Source organism: Agrilus planipennis, unplaced genomic scaffold (assembly GCF_000699045.2).
Source record: "Agrilus planipennis isolate EAB-ADULT unplaced genomic scaffold, Apla_2.0 scaffold73, whole genome shotgun sequence".
Lineage (NCBI taxonomy): Eukaryota > Metazoa > Arthropoda > Insecta > Coleoptera > Buprestidae > Agrilus > Agrilus planipennis.
Genome location: NW_020439682.1, coordinates 476,113 through 491,979, shown reverse-complemented (window position 1 = coordinate 491,979; position 15,867 = coordinate 476,113). Strand labels below are relative to the sequence as shown.

Below are 15,867 nucleotides of genomic sequence, written 5' to 3'. Positions count from 1 at the left end.
AGATTGAAACTAAATATTTTTTTGTTTCGAAGTTGAAATCAAGGTATATTCACTGCCAAAAGTCAGTTAAAAATCTTCCATATTATTCGTTATTTCTTATTTTATTCAAAGTTTTTGGTCGAATTCCAAATTTTCTCTCAAACCGTATACTTTTTTTTTTTTAGTGTAGATAGTATTTATTTACCTCATGATATGGTGCAAGACCTAATTAATCACGAATTTCTAATTTTATGTACTCTTGTCTCCGATTGTACCTCCCAAACATCCTTAAGCCATGTTTTCTTACAAACAATAACATAACATGACTCCAATACGCGCAATTTAAAGCGTTTGAGAAGAGTTACGGTTTGCTCAAAAGATTTTGGCGCCATGTTGGTACTTCTCTAGATGTTTTGGGCAGGAACGTCCCTAGAAAAAATTTCGCCCAGGGTATAGCTCGATTCTAGGGTAATTTAGGTAATTTTGTTGTGGATTTTCCTTTACATAATTAATTGACAGTAATTGATCAGTAAATACAAAGTAAGTAGGTACAAATGACCATTCACATTTCCCCTAAAAGTTTCTGAAACGTTATAAATTATTTACTTCAAGTAAAATAGTTGATGTACAAGGAACGTAATGTGTATTGTTTAAGTGTGATTTTCGTAAAAGTAAAGTTGTAGAAAGTAATTTGGGTTATCTATCAGTAAATGTGTATTCAGTTATTTATTGTTGACTGAAAACATTACAAAAGTGTAATTGAAGAAAACAATTTCTGTGTTTATTAACTTCTACACGCGGCTAACTACACGGGTGCTAAACGATTTTGAATTTTCTTTTGTTCAGGACTACGGTGATATAATATATTTTCAATTTATTCCAACCCTACTCCATTTAATTGTAAAAGAGCTTTTTCTAATATAATTGCTTGAAAGGTTTAACCGTGTAAGTTATTTCTTAATTTCTTTTAAACAAATTGAATTCCAGCAAGTTATAGTGTCCTAGAAGGATATTGTAGCTGAAATCGATGTGCTTATGTGATGATCGAGGGTATATATTAGAGGCGACCGTTATGAATTTCCCTAAAAATAGAACGTTTTAGGGAAAGTTTAAAAAGCACTTATCCGACCGCTGACAGTTTTAACATGCAATTTTTGAAATATGCTTTTGGCAGGTTTATTTTGGTATTTTAAGTGCCCGATCGATTGATATATAAAGCGTAAACTAAGCGCACCGTTGAAACGTTTCCTTACTTGTTAAATTCACGCTCTTTACAGGACTGACGGATTTATAACGAAATCCTGTTCGTACGGCCAATAAAATATGACAAACTCTTTTCACTTTTCTAATTATATTAAGACAAATGGGTACTTTTTTCGAGAAGCAGCAGGCCAAACACAAAGAATACTTCTCGTTAAAGGATTGATGTAGAGTTAAATGGTGTTTAAGGGTGACTAATGGTTAGAAAATTGTGATCTTAAAAAAAATTGAGCCTTGAGGTTTGCACAAAAATAACATTTGATTTTAGAAAATACTACAAATGGCGCAGTAAACGCCATCTGTAGCACGATGCTACATAAAACGCACGGATAAGACAGCAGGTAAAAGTTGGTCTGTGTTCTGTCGGAGCTGCATGCGACGCGTTGATGACAGAATACAGAATACTTCGAATTATTTTATAATATTTGATTATTTACGAATGTGACATCCTGGTCTTAAAACTCAAAAAATGTAATTTTGGACTTTTTTAAAAGCATTTTACTATGTGAAGTAAAAAGAGGGTAGAGTCCTTTTGTCGTTACATAAGAATCTGGCTTTAGAATTGTCCCAACACATTCAAGATATTGCAGATTTGTTTGATTTTCCGATTAAGAAATTTCGTAATTTTGATGGGCTGAAAAAATTCTAATTGGGCGATAAAAGATAACACGGAAGTAGTTACTGTCTTGGTTATTTTATGCTTCTACTTCAAGTAGATGTCGTAATGGCCAATACGCAACGTAAAATGTGTGGACAGTGGACATCCAGCATCGGATACCCTTACCAATTTGTCCCAAGTTTGATTTTATTATGAAAAGTTATAGGTACGGTGGTTTTCAAAGAGCTTTTTGTTCTCTTGTTGAGTTTTGGAATAAGGGAATAGAGTCTTCCATCCCATCTGTCAGAATAGGGATAATGTGGTTGGTACCTAATCATGTTCATGTAGGGGCTAAGAAATAAATTCTTTTCTAAGATTGGTTTCGTTAGATGGAAAAGAAAATGATCAAATGATATAAAATAAGTGTATAAAGAAATGGGCAACTGGAAGAGATGTGGTATCAAAAGAGGGAGACCCATTTATACCTTTGAACATGACCGTTTTTGGTCCCTATCGAGACTTTTATCGGATGTTATCGGTATACACACAGTAGCCGCAGCTAATTGCTCGTGGAGAACAGCACAACAGGAAGGGAAACGTCTCATCTTTGACCGTCATTAACCAGAAACAATGGAAGAATCGTCTGATGATCGATAAGTGTCATTACAAGAAAATATTGCGGCAGGTACAGTGCTTTCATCCGGTACCTTGTAGTGGTGACGTGTCAATACATCAGCAGGACCGAGTTGACATGTGACTGATCGACGTAGACGTCGATATTTGACGCTGACTCGACCGCCGTGCACTCGGGAGTTGAAGACTACCGGCTTTGATGCTTTGGGACACTTGACACCGATATCTGTTACTTTTCAAGATGAAGAAGTATCGACGACAGAAACGTAGGCGCTCGTCGCATCGGGAGCATCAGATTCATGATTCCCGATAACTTTGTTTTAGTTTGGCTATCTACTTTGACTTTTTTGACTAATGAGGATCAGTGGATTTGACGAAACCCTCCTGCCGTTGATGATGTAGTGGTGCGATAAGTTTGAAATTCTTTTTCACTGAGTTATCGACTTGATTCTTTTCTTTTTTTTTTTCAATTAACAGCAGCTTCTAAAAGATTTGATTTGATAAAATCTAACACGGATTATTTTAGGTAGGTGCTCCATAAAATATTCTTAAAGTAAGTGCAGTGAAAATGATTGAATAAATTAGATTTAATTGAGGAATTGGCAACTTCAAGAGGATCTGCTATTAAGCCTGTTATACTTAAATCATAAAATACCTCTTCAATGTCGAATCGATGAATTCATTTGAGTTGTTCTTTACAATGAATGATCTGCATCGAAATAAAAAGTTATTAAAGATCTTGCCCGGCGCCTTCACCATTTTTACTCTACTTAATTACAACTGCTGGGGTAACTAACAATTTTTTTAACGACTTTAATAATTTAAATAGCTCTTAATCCTCAAGTGATGTTGAAATACCCAATACATTTATACATATATAAATGGGGTCGTTCATTTCTTTCCCGATCCTTTATAGGATCCATGAGAATCTAGGATAACATTAGTTCACGATGTAGGAAAATAATAACTGAGTGAGCAAGTTTTTTGGCGTAACTTTTACTGATTTGGCATACAAAGGATTTAATATTTAAATTTAAAAACATGTATGGGATTCTATTCTGCTTTTTAAGGATTACGCTACATATCAGTTTCGTATGATGCACCTACCTGAACTTGGCCGATCTGAGTATCTCGTGCAATAAACCCACGCGGGCCACAATGTGGGCACCTTTCCATCATCACCTTTGGCGGTCTCTTCGGTCGTTGCAGTGGCGGAAAACGCGCTTTTCACGACCGAATTCTTTGGTTTAGCTGTCGTTTGATCTGCATCGCTAAAATTCTTCTCTATTTGTGATACAGTTTGACGCAGGCTTCCTAAGGGAGCGTTATTGGTCGTGGTGATGGTTTTATCAGCTGCTACAGTCGATACAGTCTTACTATCTTCGTAGGGCTTGTACGCAACGGGTTTCTTTCTTAGTACGGCACTCTTTCCGAAATCAGGACGAAGTATGTTGCTGATTGAATATTTTAAAGTTCGAACCGAAGGTAGTTGATCGTCATCACAGTCGGAGTTATCATTTCTAATGTCACTTAAACTGTCCTCACTAACAACTAGTTCTTTTTGGGATGGTGTGGTGGAGGGTGACTTTTGGAAGGTTTCCGATTTCACCTGATGGTGACTCGAAGCGTTTCTGGTGGATGATGATGGTGACGGTAGGGACGTTTGTACAATATTTGAATCTTCATCTTGCTTGACACTCGACAGAGCAAAGGAAGCTATTCTAAAGAAAGTGGGCTTGTCATAATTAATTACGGTGCCGGTGGGTGGTGATATTATTTCTTCTTTTAAAATTGCTGATGATATGGTGGTACACGTGTACTGAACCGTCCTGGACGATTCTGGTGAGTTTGGTGAATCCAAGTTGCAGGAAGTACTGCTAGTATTTGAATTGGGGCTGCATGCCGTATTAGGACTTGATCTGTCTTCGAATGCCATCGTCTTCTTTCGTTGAGATTCTTTGGAAAAGTTTAGATAACGATTTCTGGCATTTTCGACAATTAGGGGTTGCACAAACAACTCTTTTTGAAATAATGAAATGACGGATGGATGTAAAGTTCAATAGTCCAATTTTTTTTTATTTTGACTGGAACACATGAACACACCTGAGAAGAAGAGGAAGGATCTTTCTATGTATTGAGTACACACTTTGCCAAAGCAAGGACTAAATATGCGGCTGATCAAGTGCTTACTTCGGTAAGTACCTTGTCAAACTGAGTAAGATTTCAAAATAGTCATCTTTATTACTTGAAGTGCAAAGCATGGCTCCGCCTTCTTGGTACGCACTCAACAACCTCCTCTCTCTCTCTAATCTCTCAGACCACACAGAAAGCTCTACCGTCTCTCTCCGAAGGCTGCTTCGATCAATAACACCGCGGAATCTGTCCTTATTCTTTCATGGAACTCGACAACAAATGTCAGGAAAAATATTTACAATTTAACCAATGAGGATCATTAATATCTGCTGATTCTCATAATTTCAATCGTGGAAAATAACTCTTGCAAACACTTAGAACAGTAGCGGGCCCGTTATTGCACCCTGTGGAACATCAAATTGCATTTGACATACGTAATCCGGCTCGCTCGCATGGTAGTATTGGATTCGATTAATTGCTCATGACCAACTAGTGGGCCTATTATTGACACAATTTTTTTTAATTTCTCTCATTCTGTTCGTTGTCTCTACTTAGGTCTCACTCGAGTTGGCATTGTGCCAGAGTGGGCGGCACTTTGTTCGATACGATGCCATTGGTTCGCTTTTGAAGGTGGGATATAAGGGCAGATTGAGACGTTAATGTGTTTGTTTTTGTTGATTGGGGCGGAGTCTGAAGTACGGACCTGTTATAATTCAATAACATCAGAAAGTGGCATGTGAATCAAGCGCAGGTAATGATTTTATCAGTGTTAATATGATTGACATATAAAGAAGATAATTCCCCTACCATCCGCTGTTTTATTCCAAATTTAACTAACGAATTTTATTTACAAAAGCATACATGTAGGTACGTAATCACCGTTTCGAAATTAGTGTACTTTTTGTTCAGTCCGGTCCTCATCACTTCAAAGCTTGTAGGCTTTTATCAGATTTGATTAGCTTTAGATCTGTTATTACTAGTTTCCAAGAACCTTAGGTTTTCTGAAAGTCACAGCATAGGGTTGATACTAATAGAGATCAGGAGTTGGAAAATCGTTTGTCAGAATTGAGATAAGAAAAATTAGACAAAATTACATCACGAGCAATCAATCCAAATGGGCATTATAAAATGAGTAAACAATCTCATATCCTGAAAAAATTGGATTTCCGGATTCTAGCCGTGCCTTATTGATGAAATCTCCATGACCGATCATGGTGATGTTATAAGTGTTCGATATTTCGTGTGCTATCATAAAGGAGAACTTCACGAACTTCGGGTTGTCGATGTAGGATCTCTAACGCTGTTGTTGAACTGTTCAGAGGTCCTCTCTCAGTCATCTATCAGCGTTTTATAACATGACTAATGCATAATTTGTCGTATTTTACACTATTCACGCTTAAATGCGAACCGCTACGTTGAAGATTTTGTGGAGCAATCTTTACCAAAACTGAGAACCACAGCAATGACGAAGAAGTTGTTCTCATGGCTGCGATGAAGTGTAAGTGAGTCTTATTAACGTGGGTACTGATGGGTAACTAAACAGAGAAACAATAATATTTTCAGTTATAGAAAGAACCAAGGTTAATAGGCAAACGTATTTATATTGTGATACCTAATTTACATTTATTTCACAGTTTTAGACTTAATAATTATTAGGCACAAAAAAACACAAATCTACAACACATGTTATCAATATAATATAGCGCGGATGGAATAAGATGTCATCTACCTGTAGGTAGCAAATTGATCTTTTTTATCAGTCATATTCTGATGAGGAACAACGCCTTCGACATTTTTATTAGATCGAATTGAAACAGTGCCCGAGATATTTCAATCCGTTCTTTCGACTGGAATACTTGCTACAAGTTGAGCCCAAGGCAAGGCTCCCAGTCCGAATGCGAGACACAATAGCCACTGGTTAAACGTCAACCTTTCGGTCCAAAGTACATGTCCACCGAAGTGAACTATCATCACTTGCCCAATCAATGTGGCGATCCATATGCAACAAAACGTAGGATTTCGATGGACGCCCTCAAAAACGTTCCTCTCACCGTGAACTTTTCTTGCGTTCACTTCATTGAAGAGCGTCATCAAAACGAAAGTATTAAAAACGATTGTGAAATGTTTAGTTGGATGCTTTCGGATCCCTGCCTGAAACCCCGATTTTATTTTCAACATTTTATCGCCGTAGAACATGAGGAAGAGCGTCACTCCAAGCTGGTAGATGCCCTGACCCACAATGTTCCTCCACATAATCGTGGAAATTAACGCTTTCGTCCTGCCGTACGGTTTTCTTTCAAGCAGTTTCATTGTTGGGTGGTCGGATGCTAGAGCCATACTGGCCAGAGTGTCCATTATCAAATTGATCCACAATAACTGAACAGCCACCAAGGGCACGGCCACTTTGAACGCACCAATGGTAGCCACTATGACGGTGACAAAATTTACGGTCAGTTGGAGCTGAAGGAACTTGCTGACGCTGTCGTACACGTTTCGACCCCACATGACGGCCTTTACGATGCTGTTGAAGTTGTCGTCTGTTATAATAATGTCCGATGCAATTTTGGCAACGTCGGTTCCCGAAATCCCCATTGCGAAACCCACGTCAGCCATTTTGAGTGCTGGGGCATCGTTGGTACCATCACCGGTCACCGCAACGACCTCTCTCTGCTCGCTGACTTTGCTGTCTATAATCCCTTTGACCAGGGTGTATTTGTCGACCGGAGATGATCGCGCAAGAACTCTAAGTTTCGGCCACGTTTCGTCAAATAGATCTTGCGAAAAAGTGCCGTTTGGTTTCCTAATTCGCTTGTTGAATTCTTTGCCCTCGAGAACCAGGTAATCGTCATCGGCAGTTATGATGCCGCATTTGGTGGCTATCGTTCGGGCCGTATTGATGTTGTCCCCTGTTAACATAATGACCGTTATGCCGGCATTCTGACAGGTCTTGATCGCGAGTGGAACTTCATCGCGCACTGGATCTTCTATACCGAATATTCCCAAACAAGTCAGCTGCTTTAAAACGCTTGATTCATCTTTCCAGTCTTGTTGACCTTCCAATTCACGATAGGCCACGCAAAGGATTCGCAAGCCGTCATTCGCCATCGGCTCGATTACGTTCTCCAGAAGAAACTTATGATCTTTGTTTTCCAAAGATTTGAGTCTGCCTTTCTCGTCAAAGATTGAACCGCATCTACAGAAAAATGAAATTCTATTGAAATTAGCTATTTTCGACCGAAGAAATAAATAAAATTGTACCTATATACTTTTTTTTTGAGGAGTTCTATTCATCATCATCATACCTTTCTAAAATGATTTCTGATGCTCCTTTGGTGTACACCCTGTACCGATCTGGACCAGTTTCGATAATGGTGCTCATCGATTTCCTGACGGAATTGAACGTGTAAACCTTGACGAACGTTTCTTCCGGATATTGGTCTCTTATGGCGTCGTAACTCTCCCCCAGAGCTAATACAACATCCAAGAGGGCGCACTCAGTTTTATTTCCTTCTTGTTTCGGTAATTCCTTTGGTTTGACAGAAGGCACAATTTGCGAAGTGTAATTCGTATTTATAGAAATACTTTTAGATATTAAATCGATAACGTTAGCGGTCAGATCTGAAGGTTTCGGTGGTATCCTCTTGTAATGGCGACCGTTGATATAAGAGTGGACAACGGTCATACGATTAGTGGTCAAGGTGCCCGTTTTGTCAGTGCAAATGACGGTGGCATTGCCCATTGTTTCACAGGCGTCGAGGTGTCGGACAAGATTGTTGTCGTCCATCATCTTTTTAACACTGTGCGCTAAGGCTATCGTTACTGCCAACGGAAGTCCTTCAGGAAGGGTTACGACCAGAACGGTGATTCCGATGGTAAAAAAGTCAACATAATATTTCAGATAAATCGAGTCCCATTTTTTCTTTTCGATCGCGAATGTTTGTATCGAAAAGCGGATTATAAGTACTAAAATGATTAACGTTGCAATTCCTATCGCTATGAAACCGATTAGTATTGCGAGTTTTGTTAATTTAACTTGAAGTACCGATCTTCCTGTACCGATTACCATGTCTTCTTCTGACGGTGTTTTTGATGAGGACGGCTCGTCTTGTGGAGCACGTCCTTCGTGACTGTTGTTCTCGGTTGCATTCCGTTCTCTCAGTTTCGCTCTCTTTGTCGCTGCTTGGCTCTCGTACCGGCGAGTTCTTTTGAACCATTTTTGTTTCGATCTTGCGTCTGCTTGAAGCAGCAGAATTATTTCGCCGTTTTGGGTGTAGGCACCAACGGCTACGGTCAACATTTTTCCCGATCCTTCCATGACGTATGTGCCGGCCAGTAACATGGGGTCGTGGTTCAAGTCTTTGACCACCGGATCTGACTCCCCCGTAAGCGACGATTCGTCCACTTTCAAATCGTTGGCCTGGAGCACAATGCCATCGGCCGGTAACAGATCTCCGTATTTGATCTGACACACGTCTCCTACAACAATGTCTTTGACCGAAATTTGACACACGTCTCCGTTTCGGACAACGGCGAAGTTATGAAGTGATTCGATTCGGTTTTGTAAACGTTGAAATTGACGCTCTTTGGAGTAGTTGTTGTACGAAGCGACTAGTACTACAACAAATACTGAAACTAAAATCACGGCTCCTTCTATCCAACCGTATTCCGAAGTTTCGTGTTCGTTGTCTGCAGGTTTGTAAAACGATATCGCCAGCGATATCGTTGCCGCTACCGTCAGAATTATTATAGTTACATCTTTGAATGATTCGCAGAACATTGTCATGAATCGTTTTGGTTTGTTTGGAGGTATGTAATTTACACCAAAGGCATGTTGTCTACTTTTTAACTCCGTTGGGGTACCTTCGATTCCGTCCCAAGAATCGGTTCTTAGTTTCTTGCAAATTTCTGAGATGCCTCCCATTTCTTTCATCTTTTGTACACCTTCCTCGCCGCGGAATTCCATCAGATACTTCAACTCTCTCGGGCTTAATTCATACCTGTGAATTGGTTCTGAAAAAGGAAGAAATTTTTTGTGCTGTTTAAATCAACGAAAGTAGAATTAGCGATGCGAGTACCTTGAAGCCTAGAAGGCATTTAATATTTTCAACAGCGTCATATACTACCATTACGTGTATAGGAAATCGGTCGAATTGGAAGCATTTAAAATTTGAGCATGCTAAGGGCCTTATACTTTTGAGTTTTGGATTTCGTTAATTAAAAACTGACATTCAAAATGTCATTTGACAGTTGATCACGTTTCTCATTTCTTGTATCTACACAAATGTGAAGTGTCAGAAACAAAATGTTTTTATTACAAATCCCGTAGGAGCTTCAAACTTACGTATAGCTACACTGAATACTAACTTTCTGCGACAAACTTTCGTCTGGGTGCTACTTCCTTATTGGTCCGGTCCTTGTCCTTGTCCTTGTCTTTTCTTCCTGTAACCTCTTCAATTAGGATTAAAAAGAAGTACAGTATAATTAAAAAAGAGCGCTCTTCCGTACCAATAAAATTCTATTCGTTATTCTTCGTATTTTATATATTAATGGAAAAATTAAAAACTATAAACTGGTCCCCACTTTCAAAATATATAAATGATTTTAATGACTTCTGGTTTACCGATAAATGGCTGTGTGTTACGGTAGAAGTTAATCATAATAACGGCAGGAAAAGACAGCACCAACGAAGTTTTCACTCTAAATAGAATTTGTTAACTTCTCTAGCTGTTTTTTTTTTCCTTTTTTAGTTGCTTTTATCTCACGTATGTTTACTATTGAGTAATAAAAGTAGAATAGGAAAATCGGTCATATCTCTTATCGACTTGTTTAGTTTAGAGGACACTGTTGTTGTTTCTTTTCCCTCAATTTTTAGATAACTTTCCGAAAAACAAGTTAGAAGTAGCTGTGACATGAAGAGTAATATTAGTGAGCGTAACAATATCGGTTTTTGTTTATTTAACTGACAACGTGGCTATTTGCATTTCGAATTAACGCATAGAGAAAAACCGAAGAGCGCTTTTAACAAGTTAACGAGATTTCAGTTTGTACAACTCAAGTCAGAGTTTCTCCTCGGTGTCGGTGACAATAAAAAAACACGCAGGGGACCCCTTTTATTTCATTGTTTTCTGCTCCGGTGCTTTTCAAAACACACCTATAGACGATGCATATATATTTACCCGAAAATGTCAATATTCCGATTTTCAACGCCTCGCAAAATTCACCTTGCCTTTACAGTCGACCAGGTGGTTAGAATCGGCCAGTGGTTTTACAACGTTTCGACGAATTGTCTGTAACAATCACCTTTCAAGAGGAAGTAAAATATTTTGTCTTATTTTGACAGTGTCGTATTTGTTGGGATGTGCATGACCAAATTCCTGTCCATCTGTTTTCAGCATTTAATTTGAAAGCATCCAGTCTTGGAATTCGTGGGGTACGACAGGTACATTCGGGACATTGTATTGCCGATCTTTAGCAAATGAACCAGAAACTGTTAGTTTTTATTTCTGTTTGAAAGGGTTGCTTGTATCTACAGATATATAGTATACCTGCCCGAAATTGCCTTCTTCATGCGAACGTTATTTCGAGACTAATGTACCGAAAAACAAACAAAATAAACTGTTGATTAAAACTCCTAAATGCGCTTTGCAGCATAAAGCTAAGTAATTGTGTTAAACTACAATAACCTACCATCATGACTGCAACATTTTGTGAATGATTTTAAACATTGACAAAATGATAAAATATATATAACAACGAACTTCAATACTTCGCCTATATATGCAAATTTAAACCAAAAATTTTCTAATTTTCCACCCCCAGATGAGGAATATTTTCTTCAAATTTAAATGGTATCATCATTGAGATATGACCTACATAATAATAAAGGAATCATTAATCATCTGTTAACAATCGGCGAAGAAATCGTGTACAAAATATACAGTCAAATTGAAATCGGTCGAAAATATTTATAAAAAAAGCTCTAATAAGCTACATTCCCAGATATGACTTTTCTTTTAGATAAAAGCAAAAGCTTTAGTCGTTCGGTCGTCATTGTTCTTCAAACAGTAGTTATATCATTTTTTATTATTTATGACTGCAATAGACCAAAAGATTCCACAGAGTTGCCAGTCATTACTTTTTTCTGAGTAACAAAATTGGTAGGATAGAGTAGGTAGTGTTAGTATGAGCTTTGAACGTATGCATATACCTGTTAACTTGAAACTTGAACGGTGGGCCAATTCGTAGATATCAGATGCTAAAGGTACGTAAAAACATTACACAATTTTCTTAAAGCTTGAGTGCTGATTTTTACATAATGTAAAGCGGTAATTCCTGTCAGATGCTTCAAAGTTCGCAAATAAATCGTAATTTTACTTATAGTGCCTGCCCGACTAACAATTTGGCTTAGGTTTTTATAAGGTCCTAGTGAGGACAACTGAGTTCCTTACTCGGTCCGAATGAGGTAATTCACGAAGGCCCTAGTCGGGAAATAACGCACTTTCAAGTTAGGCCCTGAGCAGGAAAGCCTGATTTAAGGAACTAATAGGGACAGTATGTGGACCAAATTAGAAACTTATAAGGAACTAATAGGGACATTATATAAACCAAATTAGGAACTCGATGAAAAACACTATTCAATAATTATTCAGGTATGCCTAATTTAAAAATCCTTAAAAATAAATATATTAAAATCATATATGTATATGTGGCGAATACAAAAACTAGAAAACGTACAATTTTGTATATATATTTTTGTATATTAATTTTTCATATTTTTGTACATGTGTAAATATTGTAAACCTTTCGCTTCTTATCTTGTGCATGCCTTTGTTTCTTTTCAAACTAAATTCTATTGTTTCGCTATCGCTATCTTTACCTAGAATTTCATCGTCTTCGATACCTATTTAACAACCCTTATTAATAGCTGGCTTTCCCTCGCTTACTTTTTCTTCGAATTCTATTCTATTCAATTTCAACTAGTCTGTACATGTTCTGTTAATACTTTTCCTTCTAGAATGTTCTCCCTCTATTTACTAACAATCCTGTTGTATAANGAGGCAAATGTTTGGAGCTCCTTATTCTAGCCTCATATTGATAAAGTTTTTGAAATGAGGAGTCCCAAAAACTTGCCTCAGTTCAGAAATACTTTTAATTTTCCTGACAATTACATAATTCAAAAGTGTTCAGGCATACCCGATTTCGACTATCCTAATAAGTTCCTCATTAGGTAATAATTTGGCTTTCCTGAATTCTGGTAAACCTCATTCAGACCTTATCTGGACCTAAGTTACTTTAGGGCATGCCCGACTACCATTGCTAGTCGGGTTAGTCTTCTCATTTTTAAATATGATACTGGGGAACCATTTCAATACTTTTTGTAAACAGCCAGACCAATTATTATAGGGGCTAAACATCCCCTAGATACGATTAAAATCTCGCTGTGAGTATAAGCGCAAGCGCGATAATTACATGCCTTTATAATGCAGCGACATTTAAATTGTATCTGGGGATGTTTAACCTCTACAATTAGTCTAGCTGCTTACAAAAACTATTAAAATAGTTCCTCAAGTATCATATTTAAAAATGAGAAGACTCAGACTATATGTAAAATTACTATTTTTTTTTGCGAGCTTTGAAGGGTCTGGCGGGAATTACCGCTTACGGGGGTATCTGGCAGTGTTGATTATTCATTTTTAACAATATTCTGTGAAATAGTATGTAAAAATCAACACTCAGACTTTGAGAAAAGTGAGTAATGTTTTTATGTACCTTTAAGTTTAGGGCTGGGATCTTGCTCTACAACTTTACATGCAATTCTTCCCCTATATTTATTGTTGAAACATTTTATTAAATATGATGTAAAAAATTTAGGAAATGGCAATTACGGTAGATTATAGTCACGTTTTCTGTGGAATAATATGATAATTGTAATATTCTCACATTGATTGAATTTTATTACGATTTGCTCAAACAGTTGCTACAGTCTCTTTCTTTTAATATGTCTCTCACTGATACTGCGTCAATAGCATCGACACATTAGCTGTGTATGGTCTTTTTGTCTTCTTTTTCATGACCTCTCGGAACATCTAAAATAAATTTTTCTTACAACTATTTTAAGTGTTCATATGCAAGAAACGGTATTGTTTTTAGATTTTTTTTATTTATTTAGCGATGAGAATGACTTTTACCATTGGACACTGCGTTTCATTTGCAAAAAGCTTCATTTGTAAAACGTCTATATCATGTTCGCGTGCGATTCATTTAAGTTTGCGATAGCGCCTTTGTAAGAAGCTTGCAGACGACGATTTAATTTATTTTCGAAAGCCACACCTTGCCAACACCTCGTCATTGTCTCGACGCATAAATATGTAACCAAATGATCAATCTTCCGATACGTCAAAAGCCCGGGCCCTTTCCCCCCCCCCATATAATTAATGATGTAACACCACATTGTTTCCTACGTAAACGAAACAAATAAAGTGGATATCGGCCACGAAAATCTTCCTTTAGAATAATGGGTTTGGGGTGGCTGATGCGCAGAAACAAACTATTCTTTCTTAACGTGCGTCTTCTCACTCTCCACCTTAATAAAAACCCCCGACAAATCGTGCCACGCAACAATCGCCCACATCTTTTATATATCTTATCCTTTTGTTTCAATATAATCAACTCTTATTGTTCGTAAAATCATCGACTAAGGCAGTATTTACGGATAAATGGATCTTATATCAGTTAGATATATTGATACCGACGTTATACAATTTTTTTTGTGAAAAAAGAAGNTTAAATATATTTAAATACAAAAATAATATAGACGACGGTGGATATAAGATCATTCATCATCTTCATCAGAGGATTTGTTTTCATCTACCTTCCTCTGATGTTTCTCTTCATTGGTATTTTTTTTTTGACTTTTTGGCTTTTGAAAAAAATCATTTTCTTACGTAACACTGAGCAGCACGTGTGTGTTTCAATCGAATGAATAACAAGCTATAACTTGTCATAATACCATTGAGCATGATATGATTATATTTTGAATCATGTATATATATATATATATATAATAGTGTTGGGAAAATTGAAGGTATTCTGTAATTGAGGCAAATGTTTGGAGCTCCTTATTCTAGCCTCATATTGATAAAGTTTTTGAAATGAGGAGTCCCAAAAACTTGCCTCAGTTCAGAAATACTTTTAATTTTCCTGACAATTACATAATTCAAAAGTGTTCAGGCATACCCGATTTCGACTATCCTAATAAGTTCCTCATTAGGTAATAATTTGGCTTTCCTGAATTCTGGTAAACCTCATTCAGACCTTATCTGGACCTAAGTTACTTTAGGGCATGCCCGACTACCATTGCTAGTCGGGTTAGTCTTCTCATTTTTAAATATGATACTGGGGAACCATTTCAATACTTTTTGTAAACAGCCAGACCAATTATTATAGGGGCTAAACATCCCCTAGATACGATTAAAATCTCGCTGTGAGTATAAGCGCAAGCGCGATAATTACATGCCTTTATAATGCAGCGACATTTAAATTGTATCTGGGGATGTTTAACCTCTACAATTAGTCTAGCTGCTTACAAAAACTATTAAAATAGTTCCTCAAGTATCATATTTAAAAATGAGAAGACTCAGACTATAAGTAAAATTACTATTTTTTTTGCAAGCTTTGAAGGGTCTGGCGGGAATTACCGCTTACGGGGGGTATCTGGCAGTGTTGATTATTCATTTTTAACAATATTCTGTGAAATAGTATGTAAAAATCAACACTCAGACTTTGAGAAAAGTGAGTAATGTTTTTATATACCTTTAAGTTTAGGGCTGGGATCTTGCTCTACAACTTTACATGCAATTCTTCCCCTATATTTATTGTTGAAACATTTTATTAAATATGATGTAAAAAATTTAGGAAATGGCAATTACGGTAGATTATAGTCACGTTTTCTGTGGAATAATATGATAATTGCAATATTCTCACTTTGATTGGATTTTATTACGATTTGCTCAAACAGTTGCTACAGTCTCTTTCTTTTAATACGAGGGTGGATTGATAAGTTTCCGGCCTGACCAAGAAAAACAAGGTTTTTAAAAATTTTTTTTTTTTATTTCTCAACATAATCTCCTCCAAGGCTGATACATTTCTCATAGCGGTGTTCCAGTCTATTAATGCCATCTCTATAGACTGATTCGTCAAGCTCCTCAAAATAACCATTTACAGCTTCGATTACTTCTTCATTGTCCGCAAATCTCTTACCGCCA

The 15,867-nt window shown here is 37.2% G+C and overlaps 3 protein-coding genes across 3 annotated transcripts in view; 1 reads left to right on the top strand and 2 right to left on the bottom strand.

The window, feature by feature from the left end:
• The window catches only part of LOC108732397 (homeobox protein engrailed-2a-like), a 20,123-nt gene extending 15,469 nt beyond the window's left edge, over positions 1-4,654 (bottom strand). The window contains exon 1 of the mRNA XM_018463171.1: positions 3,578-4,654. Coding sequence (XP_018318673.1) covers positions 3,578-4,406 — 829 coding nt within the window. The 5' untranslated portion in view covers positions 4,407-4,654. The remainder of the gene's footprint in view (positions 1-3,577) is intronic.
• The window catches only part of LOC108732399, a 175,877-nt gene that overhangs the window by 54,892 nt on the left and 105,118 nt on the right, over positions 1-15,867 (top strand). The gene's annotated exons all lie outside the window — the stretch shown is intronic.
• On the bottom strand, positions 6,241-10,027 carry LOC108732395 (plasma membrane calcium-transporting ATPase 4-like). The gene is made up of 4 exons (XM_018463168.1): positions 9,945-10,027; positions 9,679-9,876; positions 7,906-9,613; positions 6,241-7,796 (listed from the first exon to the last, which is right to left on the bottom strand). The coding sequence occupies exons 2-4, from the start codon at positions 9,695-9,697 to the stop codon at positions 6,434-6,436; spliced, it is 3,090 nt and encodes a 1,029-aa protein (XP_018318670.1). The 5' UTR covers positions 9,698-9,876; positions 9,945-10,027; the 3' UTR covers positions 6,241-6,433.

Excerpts from the sequence above, each read along its gene's own strand:
- LOC108732395 (XM_018463168.1), bottom strand. Across the intron at positions 7,797-7,905 it reads TCAGAAATCATTTTAGAAAG|ATGCGGTTCAATCTTTGACG; the intron begins GTATGATGATGA and ends ATTTTTCTGTAG.